The following is a 13,968-nucleotide window of genomic DNA, read 5'->3' as shown; positions in this document are numbered from 1 at the left end:
CTTACATCAAAATAAGATATCTTGATATCTTTAGGTATTATTAACTATAAATTAATGTTTATATTTCAGGTTAATTGTATGTTCATCATTATTACTGTGTATAAAATGATGACAAGTAGAGGGTTAGCTGCAAAAGCACTTCAAGTAAAATTTAAGTAAATACTTTGTCAACATCTATCAGTGGTATTTTTTGGTCATTTTTGAAAAATGGTTGAAAATCCATATTAGAGTACACCAACAAAATGTATTCAACATATAATTGAGTAACACAAGTGTGTGTCGCTTAAATTAGTATATCAAGGAAACGAAACAATATCAGCATATATATATATAATATTATCAATGTTACCATACTAGAAACCGAAACTGAACATAACACTTCACAAGGAAACGTTAGATGAAGAGAAGAGCTTTGGCAAACTAAAGATAATCTATTGCCACCAAATGTGGTTTCACCCTTCAATTCGTTATTTCATGCTACCTTTATTTAAATTCAAATTCGGGATTTTTATTTGTAAGCCCGGGATTTCGGGATAAGGACCCCCGTCACCCTCCAATTATGTATATATATACAAACAATAGATACTGTAATGGTAACGTTATGCATATTTATCAATATAGATGTTATGTTTTCAAGCGATTAATTCAGTTTCCGTTGGTTTCGGTTTGTGACCCGGTTTATTTTCTCGTTGCTTCTTTATTAATTTGTTAGGACAGTTTTTGTATCAGAGGTACAACTCTGTTAACTGTTAATAAGGTAAAAAAGTGTGAAAATTCGAGAGTATACTAGACGAATGCAGACATAAATACTACCGTTAACTAAACATATGCATAGTTAATAAAACTGAGAATGGAAATTGGGCGTTTGTTAAAAAGACATCGACCTGCCCTTAGAATTATTACCAGAATAATGTGTGCGTGAAATATTGACTAGTCATATAAAAGGAAATAACATGACTCACAAGTATTTATACCAATCGTAAAAGACAATTCGTTTTGTGAATAACATAATGTTTCTCTGTCATTTTTCTGTACAAAAAATGTATGCTGTTCTTTTCAATGTTTTATAGGATTGGGTTGAAAAGTATTTGTGTCATTTTACCGATCTTTGGATTAACGTGGGTACTTGGAGCATTTTCGTTGAATGATGACCTGGTCATGTTTCAATACTTGTTTGCAACGTTCAACTCTCTTCAGGTATATTAGACTTTTACTTGTTTATCACTCAGTCAAATGGATGTTAAAGATCATTAAAACCAAACATTTGATATTTGTAATCATTTATCAAAATGTTCTGGGATCGATAATTTACAGTTAACAAGACATTTGTTTTATCTCGATAACTTCATGATATTTACAGGAGGAACGGAAAAACGAAATGAGTATTTATAAGTGGAAGGCAAACTGACAAGGTTAAAAACAAAAGACAAAACAAACCTGTGAAAGCATAAAGTATAGTTTATAACGCATCATTGAAAAACTGAAGACTGAGCATCAATTACCCCTACAAAACATGATGTGAGCTCATGTGCTCATATATAGTAAACATATCTTGCAAAAAGTGTAGCGTACGTAGTCATGCTTATGATATTAATCATATTAATTAGTGTCTTATGAGGTGATGTCAATTAAAAAAAAAAAAACAGAACGATATGGAGGATAGGACAATTAGAATATATTCGTCGTCATCTTTGAAACAGATCATTGATAACGGTTAACAAACTTGTGAAGGGCCTATTTAATTGTTTTCTTGTAAGCAGAAATCTTTATAAAAAAGTCATGATACAGGCGCTCTGAAATATCTACTGGGAGTTGCATACACAATCTGCAGGTGCTGCTTGAATGCATATATATCGAAAGTTTGATCTACACGAAAAGAAATTCAGGCGTACCAAAACTTAAGTCGGTATATTTACTAGCTTTATCAAAACATGAATTTTAGTATCGTGTTGTTTCGACAATTTTTTTTTAAATTTTAGTGATCAACTGTGCTTATTAAGAATAATTGTATAGGTTTATATACAAGGTAAAATTCAATTTGTAGGATCGCTCACCCTTCTGGAGCACCTGATCATGAGATCAACCCAGGTTTTGATGGGGTTCGTGTTGCTTAGTTCATTAGTTTTCTAAGTTGCGTCTTCTGTACCTTTTATTTGTCTGGTTTTTTTTTTATCTAAGCCATGGCGTTGTCAGTTTATTTTCGACCTATGAGTTTGGCTATCCCTCTGGTATCTGTCGTCTGTCTTTTACAATTATAATTTTTTTTTTATTCTTTAACCAGGGTTTTTTCATATGTTTGTTCCACTGTTTCCTGAATGATCAGGTATTTATGTTAACAATAGAAAGAAATAGCACAAAATAAAAATATGCATTGTTTGGATAAATGTATATAATCGCACGATTGTGACTGAAACGTATTTATTATCCTTCAATTTTTTCACATCCGCAAAGAAATGGACCCTATCAGTATGTTCAATCATTAAGTGGTGCAAACGTCCAACGTTCACAATTTCCAAAAAAGATATTCTATAACTCTCAATAAAACAAAGATATAAGCAACTATAGGTAACCTTTCTGGCGTTTTCAAAGTCAGTACAATTTCTGATTATCGAGGTTTCATTTGAACATCAACATTTGAAGAATTGCTAAAAAACGAAAAGCGACGAAAAAACAAGAACTTCTGTTATAATAGCTATCAAAGGTACCAGGATTATAATTAAATACGCCAGACGCGCGTTTCGTCTACATAAGACTCATCAGTGACCCTCAGATAAAAATTGTTATTAAGCCAAACAAGTACAAAGTTGAAGAGCATTAAGGACTCAGAATTCCATAAACTACATCAATAACACTCAGGACTATTAGGAGGTAACATATACGAATCCACATGTAACACCTGTTTTCTTACTACTATCTTTTATGTTGATAAGTAATATAAGAGATCCAAGCATCAGAAAACATGTGATACATTGTGTAACCTTAAGACATCAATACATTTGTAAACTAGCCATCATGTATTTGTTTAACCTTTATATATTTTATGTGGTGAATTTTGAAATCTAAAATTGAGAACGGAAATGAGGAATATGTCAAAGAGAAAACAATTCGACCAAAGCCAAAAATTGATCTAGGCCAGTTATTGGTCTTTAACACAGCGGGAAAATTACAAAACCAGAGACTGGCTTCCGCTGACCCCTAACAAAAATATGTACTTATTCATACATGTACATATGTATAATGATGTTCATATTGTAAACAGGTCAGACTGGGCTACAGTCATTACCAGAGAAGACGAAACGCCTATCGTATGGATTCAAAACTACCCACCGAGTCTACTAATACTGTGAGTATATATATATATCAAAAGACGGTATTTCCTTTTTAAGTTGACATACATAATACAAAATTACGTATAAGTATCTTGCATACATGAGTCTGAATCTACATTCAAGTGTTGCCTTTATATGCAGAATATGCATCCCAATTAATACAGTATGCAAGAGCAAAACTACAAAAGAGGGACGAAAGATACCAAAGGGACAGTCAAACTCATAAATCTAAAATAAACTGACAATGCCATGGCTAAAAATGAAAAAAAAACCAGACAAACAATAGTACACATGACACAACATAGACAACTACAAAATACGCAACACAAAACTCACCAAAAACAAGGGATGATCTCAGGTGCTCAGGAAGTATCATAACCTCTTATATCGTTTGGTCGATTTCGTCAATATTTCGGTTTATATTTCTGTTTCGTGTTTTTTTCTCCCTCCTTTTATCATAACAAAAAGAAAGAAATATTTAGTCAATATCATTATGAACTTGAAAAGTACATTCGTGCATAGTGTGGTTTTTACAAAGTTTTTTTTATCCATAAATATACTTTTCAAAGCATATCTGCAATAAATAAAAAACGTAAAGAAAAGCATTCTTTTTAGTATATATTGGATGTAGCAGTTTTATGCTTTCTTCATCTTTTCACTTTCTTCCTAAGGTTTTTAATATTCTGATATATATATATATATACATATTTGAATGTTATTGGATGATTTTTATCTCCAAATAAGCGCTTTTTATTACTTCATAGTTAATAAAGAGCTACAAATCATATACATGTCCAAGAAATTGCAAATCGTTTAGTGAAATTGTGGTGAAATTTAAATAAGTTTAATTGATCTTTTTTTGTTTTTTACTTTCTGTTATTTTCATATAGGACAATTCAAAAACACATCGTCTAAACGACAATATCCGTGAAGAGAAGAAATAAATGACAGAGAATAAGAATATCACATCAATCATATGCAGTTTAATATTGTTTTTTTTAAATTATTTTATGTATACTTATTATCTTATTTGTTCTGGCGTAAAAAAAAATGTCTTACATAATTACAAATCGGACTTATAACTCAAGCCTGTCAGAAGTAGGGTATAGTTTTAGCATTTTTTCAGTACATATTTTGTTTATTTCTACTGATAGTTATATACTATGACTATATCAACAAAAGTGCTCATAACAATCACAGCAATGAGGTAACAAATACAAACACAACATTGTATATGTATATCATAAGTTATACATATATCATACATTGATGTTCAATAATTAAAGGGAGATAGTCAGTCCATTAAGTATACATAGGGGGATTATACCAGATGCACTTCCAATTTTCATAAACTTATTGCAAGTATTTCATTGTCAAGAAAGAACATGTGTTCTCATATCTGTTGTCTTTTCGTATTTGAAGAAAGAATACAGATAATCACTTAGTTCAAAAAAAAATTAATGTCACCATAGTACATTATCTAGATTAGTAGAATATCTTCATGAAGATATCTTTAGTTTTGGAAATTCATAAATATATCGTTTTCTACTAACATCAAATAGAGGGGATAATAATTAATCTTGATCTCTATATGTGTTTAGAGAGCAAAACGTCCTTTATTTTTTTATCTTGTTACTCGCAACGACTCAGGTTGACCATTAACTTATAAAGCGATGTTCGAAGCATTTTTTAGTAAACTTTTTTTAATTTTAGGCGAATATGGTGAACATATTATTTCAAGCTAATTTATTTAATAGAATTACACTAAAATGTGATTGAAACTATTTCAACTTTTGCTATGGTTTTACAATGATATCCATATTTGTTTTGTTTGCTCCCAGTCTTTATACAGTACTCTCTGGTACGAATGTTTAGGCTTGTTTGTGTATGTCTGATATTCAGGGCATTTAGGTCCCTGGTCAAATCACTATTCGTGATGAGTGAAATATGTGAGAAAACAGGTAACAATGTACTATAGGGATTAAAACATAGAATCACTGATAAAATGTGAATGGATTTTAATAAATTTAAGATATATGTTATAAGATAATTGGTAAGCATGTATATTTTTAATCATTATATTTTTGTTTTACTTAAAATAAATTATATTTTATATTGTACTTAATTACAGATATAATCATGATATGATACAATAAAAATTCTTTAAAATTGAATATATTTTTATTGATCTGAGACCCCAACTTTTGTGAATCGAAGAACTCAGGTTATTTATCTGATATCACGGATAAGTAATCCACGGATTGAAACCATGCCTTGGAATGAAGTTTTTATAGATAGACACTATAAAACCTTTGCGTGAAAAGAGCGGATGGGATTTAAAAACTTAAATGAATTATACATGACTAGATAATGTTCGTTATTAACATTTAAATTGAATCACGACTGAGAACTAACAATCCACCTTGCTTATGACAAAAACATTGAATGAATACTTGTATAAAAGAGGGACGAAAGATACCAAAGGGACAGTCAAACTCATAAATATAAAACAAACTGACAACGCCATGGCTAAAAATGAACAAACAGACAAACAATAGTACATATGACACAACATAGATAACTTAAGAATAAACAACACGAACCCCACCAAAAAACTAGGGGTGATCTCAGGTGCTCCGGAAGAGTTAGCAGATCCTGCTCCACATGTGGCACCCGTGGTGTTGCTTATGTGATTACAAATCCGGTAAATAGTCTAATTCGGTAGGTCACATTCATGAATTGGAAGGGGATTGCAGTTACGACGTAAGGAACATATCCGATATCATTTGTGAAACGGTTATTCCATAACGGTCAACCAACTCGTGATGGCGTCCGTAAAATTTAGGAAGGGATGACTTCAACTTCACCATTTGGAACTTTTGGTTTAAGAGCTTCTTTGTTAGCAGCAACCCTCTATCAAGAAAATCATGATAGGAAATGCAAGCACGGGAATATCGTTTCAATTAGGAGATATATACCCCGTATGCAGGTGCTGATGGAATGTTGCTACTTAGAAATGGAAAGTTCTCAATTGGAAATTTGAAATCATCTCTTTTGTCGTAAAGTTTTTGTTTCAGCCGACCCTCATTGTCAATTTCTAGATGTAAGTGAAGATATCAGGCCGACTTAACTGTATCTGTAGTATCCTTTATCTCTAGCTCGATGGGATAGATGCGTTCAACATAGTAACCAAATTTTGAATTATTAAGTGAAAGAACATCATCTATATAGCGGAAAGTAGAGTTAAAGGATATTGCTAACTTCTTATCTTTCTTCCTAAGAAGTTCCTGCATGTAGTCAGCCTCATAATATTAAAAAAAACAAGTCGGCAAGTAGAGGGGCACAGTTTGTTTCCATAGGAATGCCGACAGTCTGTTGAAAAACACGTCCTCCGAACGTAACAAATATGCTGTCAATCAAGAAATCAAGCATCTTGATAATATCAGTTTCAGAGAATTTTTTGTTTGAATCAGAGTGATTCTTTACAAAGTAGTATTTGTCCCTCCCTAAGACAAGATACTTGTATCTACGTTGGCCATTCTTTTTTATGAAGCAAACCAATACCAACTGTTTCAATTTGTCTTTTAGTTTAGAAAGTAGAATACTTGTGTAAAGAGTAGAAAAGTCAAATGTTTTAATACTGTTACAAGATGAAAGAGAGTTAGATTGTATGTACTCTAAAAGATCTTTGGATCTTTTAAGTATCCACATCTGATTCACGCCACCTCTAGAATAGGCAGTTTCGCAATAACTTTGAAGCCCGTCTTTGATTACTGATAAAATAGATGTTAATAATTTAGAAAGAGGTTTCGTGGAGCATTTGGAAGACCCACCAATATACCGTTGTTTGTAAGGACACTTGTGTAGTTTAGGTATCCAATACAGTGATGAAAGATCCAGTTCTTCATCTTTTGTTGAAATTCCAAAGGAACATAGAACAGACCTATGAGTATCCAGAATTTCCTCTTTGGTAAGTGTCGTGAGGGTATATGTTGAGTTTCCAAGCGAATGGTCAATACTTAATTCGTTTATCAAGCAGTTAATGTAATGAGTTTTACATACAAAAACGATGTTGTTTGGGGCTTTATCTGCGCGGACAACAACATATTTGTCATGGAGGTAGGATAGGTGTTTTGCAACATTTGGGTCTTTAAAGATTGACGTAGCATGGGCATTGATAGACCCATTCAGTTTCTTAATTCTGATTTGTATCAACTACCTCACTGCCTTAATCCATTCGGAAAGAGTGTCTACTGTTATTTTTAAATGATGTTCTGATAAAAAAATACTCGAATGTGAAACATGTGAAACCAAAGGGATGTATGTCGTCAAACGTGTGCAAATTCGCGTTGGTCCCACTGAATGTACATGAGGTCTTGTTTCAGAAAAAAATAAACTGGTTTTTTTTGACATGATAAATTGTAATGTATTCAGTAAATTAATAACACACATTATAATGCCCCTCAGTTTTTTGTATCTTCTTTTGAGCACGGCAAATATAATAAATATTCATACTTTAATCATAAATGCTTATTTATACAAACATACCATAACTATGATTGTAGTTCTCACTTTGTTTAGTAATACGTCTATACTGATTGTTCCCTGGAGTTTTGCCTTATAATTTATAATATTCAAAAGTGATTTTAGTAATTAAAAAATTCAAGAGAAAATAGGTTATTCTTTGGATATTAAACGCGCGTCTGGCGTAAATACAAAATTTAAATCCTGGTATCTATGATGAGTTTATTTTAAAATTATAAGGTTGAAAGTCATCTCTCATGGAATGTTATGCGTTGTCACACAAGAGATAGGTATAGTTTGTTTATGAGCTTTGGATTTTGCCATTTGAAACCGAGCTGAATTTTCTCCGAATGACGGTGTCTTTGTAATTTTACTTTCACGTGTCATAAGCCCAGATATATCTTTTTTCAATGACTTTGTACTATTGTTTTTAATGAAATAACATGCCAGGAAAATTTGGCAATCTTTTGTGCATACAATTTCCATGATTTCCATTAACAAATACCTACATATAATACATTTTTTGTTAGGGATCTGCCTTAATTATGAAACATATAGGTTAAATGGTGAAAAGAGGTAATTCCTTCAACATGTTCAAGTTTAGTGTTTAAATTATGGAATGATACAATCTGAAGGTGGTAAAATCTCCAATTTCACATTATATACTCTGTTTCATCTGAAGTATTTAATTACAAAACAAAAACGTATAAGCAACCATTGCCAGAACTTGATTTATAAAAATGCATAAAAAAACTCTAATATGTTACTATTCCCACTCGTCTAATATTTACAGTCATTTTTTGGTCATGTTAATACTGTAGATATTAAAGTTCAACCTGAACATCTCTGGAAGATAAGATGGCATGAAATTTAGTTCAGAGAACCATAACGTAGCAATTCGATTAATGGATTGGTTAGTTATTGGTTTACGCAACTTCAAAATAATTATGGATTACCTTTAACAAAAACTACGAAAAAGCATATGCTAAACGAGAAGAAACTGAACTGAACACTTTGTCAGAATGAGTAAAAACATTCAGGTTTCGAATTAAATTTATGAGTTGATAAACTGTTTGAATGATTGACTGAAATCCATTTCACAGACAAAAAATCTCTCAAATGCCTTACATTTAGAAGAATAGGGTTTTGTTCCTCTAAACATAGCTTCAACTGATATTTCCTTTAATGTAAATTGGACTACTACACGTGTCTTGTAAAAGAATTAAGAATAAATGAGCACTATGGTAAACCTACATACAACAACGCTATTAATTATGAAGGCTTGGAGTATCGAAAATCACAAGTCCCTTTTTACTTTAATAATCATTACAGATCATTACATATAACAGCGAACCTAAGAACTTTTCTTGCTTCTGTTGCTTACCTAAGCTTCACAAAATCCACACAAACAACCATACAGTGCTTGCTCATCTGCATGTTCTACTATAGAACTATGGAACTGTAAATTAGTTTGAAAGAAAATTGTTCGCAGAGAAAAAGAATCTTCAGAAATAATGTGAAACTGTTTACTCGCGGGTTAGTGGAAACCATATGTGGATTCTGAAACAACTCTATTGACTTTTAAATTCCAATTTTTCTCTTTAAATATTTCTTATAAAACGTTTGATTTTTTAACCCTGTATGCCACCATTTCCCATTGTAAATCGTCTCAGAAAATAGTTCACAATCCTAGCTATCCAATATCAAAAAAGTAGCATACATGTACGCTATAAATTTATCACTTTAGGATACCATACGGAATAGTTTCTTAATAATGGACAAAAAGGTAAACATGCTACAAAGAGGAATTATTGAACACTGTGCTTGAGTTTCTTATTGAAAAAATATATGTCGAGCTAAAAGGCAGACATTTTGAAGAAAGTGTCGGCATTCCTATAGGAACGAACTGTGTGACTCCCCTTTTTGTCGACATCTTCTTATGTTCATATGAGTCAGATCTCCTTCATACATTTGTTGAAAACAAGAAAGACCAAAGACACCAAGTCATTTAATATTATAATCAGATATCTTGAAGATGTTTTGTATTAACGATTTAACTATTTGTTGTTTGGGTTTTAATAATATATTCCCATGAACTAGAATTTCACGACACAAACAGACACGGTTTCATCCGCCTCGTTTTTAGATTTATACCTCAAATTTGACATAAATGGTAATCGCAGTACCAGAATCTTTGACAAACGAAACGATTTCAATTTTAGAAGTTGGTGGCTTGCTGTAAAGTTGACCTCCTAGTTGTTGATCCATTATTATTCGTTCGATATCAATGTTCGTGGTTATCATGAGTAAAGGTTAACCACGAAAATAAATGTTTAATTAATGACAAATTTCATGTAGTAATTACACCCACGTATTTTGTAGATGTTACGTGCTCCAAAGTGTGGCTATGTAAAAGATGATTATTTAAGATAGGTATTCGGTTCTTTGTTACTGATAGTATATACGTATCATTCATGTGGATGGAATTTCATCATCCATTTATCATCTGATGTTAATGTGATGTATGCAATTATGCTATCTTCAACTTGCCTAACGGTCGAATTTTTTTTCTGGTATGTCGTTCATATAAAAGATGAAGATTCCTAGTTCAATCCTTGTAGTATTCAAGATTTTACCTAGAATGAGTCAGATGATTCCCCATCTATCAGTGCTCGCTTGGTTCTTTCACTTAGGAAGCTTTTAAGTCCAGTTGTTTATTTTTCCTGTTATGCCATAGTGTTGGAGCTTGTGTGTCAGTAGACTATGGCTTACCTTGTCAAATACTTTAGAAAAGACCATGATTAGGCAGTCAGTGTGTTGTCAACTCTAAAAGTTTTTGGTTATGTCGTCTATAACTCCTATCACCTGGGTTACATATAAAAGTTTCTTTCGAAACCAATGTGGATGGTCATACAGGATTCTTTCGTTATCTGAATTGTACATGATATGGCTTGTTGCTATATGCTCCATTATATAACAACATATACAGTTTAACAATATTGGTCTGTATATGATTGTTTCAATATTTTGTATTGTTTAAAATACTGGACAAATGTTTACTGATTTCCATAATGGCTTTACCATTCATGTTTCATATGATCTCGTCAAGACAAGTTACAGTATAGGATTTATTGCATGGGCTACATTGGCTATTAGGTGCTTCGGAGTGCTGGACAGACATGTTATATCTTTTCTTATATTCTGTGTTGTTGAGGTAATTTTTACTTTAAAATACTCCTTGGAACTATGTGTTTAAAATGTTGGCTTTGTCAGTTGAGTCGGCGTGTAGTAGACCTGTTGATTTAGGAGATGGTATTCTACTCACGTATGACCGTTAATGCTTAATGAATGTACGTCCAGAATCTTTTCATGCAGTCAGTATACCTATATCCGACTCACTGCTTGGTATAACGATGTCTTCGATACACCTTCATTATCCATTTCTTGGTTCTTTTGGGGTTTTGCTCTTTATATGAAGTAGTGTCACTTTTATCACTTGATTTTTCTTCTTTTTAAAAGCTCTGTCCATTCTTTTTATAATTTTTGTCAGGTCTGTTGTTATCCATGGACAAACATCCTTTTTACGAACTGTTTCAGTTCACTGGGGGAAAGCGTTGGTCCGTAAATTACGTTACGGACCGCCCAATATGGCATATGGTAGTATCGTTAAGATTTTATATATCCCAAATACTTTCGATCGAAAACATTGTCGATAGAGAAAATTAGTAATTGTCTGTGTGATATATAGAACTACACGAATATCAAGTGCTCTGGAGATAAAATGGTGTAATACGACTTTTAAAAAAAGAGAAGCCGTACGTAATTTGAGGTATTTATATAGAACGGCTGCTCGTAACGTTTAAAGAAAACAAGTTTAGCACATCATCATGTTTATGACTTTATGACTTGTATTTTGGGGCATAACATTTTACAAGTTATAGTTTTACTACATCAATTAAATGTACGCATCAAAATGTAAAGATGCATATTTTCGAATGAACTGTCAAAAACATGGGAGAGGGGATGGACAGTGGCTGGATTTAAAACCAGGAAAATCTCCCAATATAATAAAATATATTTTGTCACGGAATTACATTATATCCATGACTAGAAACTTACGTACATAATATGTTGTTTTGTATCTGTATTTCTAGACGTTTAAGTATCTTGTAAACAGTGTCATATGACAATTAAATTGTTTAATTGATAGAAGTTAGTGGTATACATTTGACAAATCGATAAAATTATAAATGAGTTATGCACGGCCGTAAGATCCGTTACGAACAGCTGTTGTATTTTCATTCTTAAAGTTTTGTACGGCTTCTCGTTTTTTTAAAAGTCGTATATAACCATTATATCGTCAATTTCTCTCCAGAACACTTTATACTTGTGTTGTTCCATATATCTCACAGACAATTACCAATTTTCTCTATCGACAATGTTTTCGATCAAAAGTATTTGAGAACTATCAAATCTGATCGATAATTTCATCTACCATATTGTGCGGTCCGTAACAGAAGTTAAGGACGGCCGCTTCCCCAGTGTAAGTTGGTATATTGTCATTAACGCTATCTTCTAGAGATAATATACATAGGTTCAAGATGTCATTTACAGAGGTCAAATTACGGTCTCAAATACAGAGCCTTAGCTCACATCGATCAGCAAGCTAATACATTGTATAACATATGTTGAACATTCGTCATTCAATGAAGACGAGATTAAAACCCAATTCATTCATATGTATATTTTGTTTAATTTACTTCAATGCTATTTTTTCATCATATTTAGTACATTGTTTGTAAGTTTGAAATTTTTGTTTAGCATGTATGTGTACTGTGTGTATGCAAGTGACATTTATCATGTGTATTGTATCATGGCACAATAAATATTGAAACAAGTAACATGATATACTTACGCATATGTTAAATATGTTGTATTCGAAGTGAAATATTTCAATCATCTATACAATACTTTATAAAACACGTTAAGTTATCAATATAGTGTTAATTGTTCAAATCATATGCTTTTAAATTGAAAGCTTATTATGGACAGTCACTTAACACTTTTTACTTATTCTAAGCCTCTTGCTCTCTTAAAGGTTGCATTTCTGTGTATATCGGCAATGCAATTTCTCACAGGAATTTCCTTTACTGCTAAAACTATACCACGTTTACTATGATGTTTTGAACACAAATTGTATCTTTGAAAGGAACGTTCTTATTCACTACTATTTTTTTCAAAGGTCAAAATATAGGGTTGAGTGGCATCTTTTCAACGTTTATGAACCCCAAATTTGTAAGAGTTTAAACATACACTAAAATCCTGTAATACCTAAACATTGGCTTTAGGTTTTCTACAGATTTCAATTTGACCATTATGTATATATGTACTTTTAATGGTAACATTCCCATATTCTACAAGATCACATATAGGGATCATATCTGGGAACCAGTCAATAAACATAATTGAGTATCTATGAATATTATATTTCTCCCAAAAAGAGGCGTGGTTTAAGGGGGTATACCTGGTATATGGGAGACAACTCTAACACATGTATCGAAAATCATTAGTGCGTTTTAACATAGAAGTAAATTAAACAGTGATCAAGCATTTTTTTTTTACATTTGGCTTTGAGAAGGATGTTTTAAAAAATCCACCAATGAAATGAGTGTGAGGAGTTCTGGAGCTACTTTACTGACTAAAGTACCTTGTGCCAGTTGTGGCATCATTTTGAAAAAAATCTTAGAAGTTTTGGGAAATTCGATTGGAACATATGAATTAAATAATAAAGTCATATGGTTTTAGTGCTAATTCATTGATACAGAGTTTGTACTTACTGTTCTTGTTTTTTTTTCAAATATAAAAGGCACTATTATAGAAGATATGATATGAACATCAATCCTAGTACAAGCTTATGCTAATAGATAATCGACATCAACACAAATAAAGTACTTTGATAGTGACAAACTGTCAAAACAATGAATTCTGAAAGCGTCTGCTATTGATGACAGGAGCATTCTGTAGTCTAGAGAGAGAAACCAATAAAAAGTTTTGATAAAGAATTATGTCAACTCGCCCCAAGGATACTCGTCCAATACTGGATATTACGGTTTTT

The 13,968-nt window shown here is 32.1% G+C and overlaps 1 protein-coding gene across 1 annotated transcript in view; it reads left to right on the top strand.

Moving 5' to 3' along the window:
• Positions 1 to 13,968, top strand: part of LOC143069515 (adhesion G-protein coupled receptor D1-like) — a 176,632-nt gene that overhangs the window by 14,678 nt on the left and 147,986 nt on the right. Inside the window, exon 12 of the mRNA XM_076244194.1 lies at positions 70 to 155. Within this exon, the coding sequence (XP_076100309.1) occupies positions 70 to 155 (86 nt within the window). The remainder of the gene's footprint in view (positions 1 to 69; positions 156 to 13,968) is intronic.

The sequence above is a fragment of the Mytilus galloprovincialis genome, chromosome 3 (assembly GCF_965363235.1).
Source record: "Mytilus galloprovincialis chromosome 3, xbMytGall1.hap1.1, whole genome shotgun sequence".
Classification (NCBI taxonomy): domain Eukaryota; kingdom Metazoa; phylum Mollusca; class Bivalvia; order Mytilida; family Mytilidae; genus Mytilus; species Mytilus galloprovincialis.
Note: the sequence above shows the minus strand (reverse complement) of the source record. Positions and strands in the feature narration are given on the sequence as shown.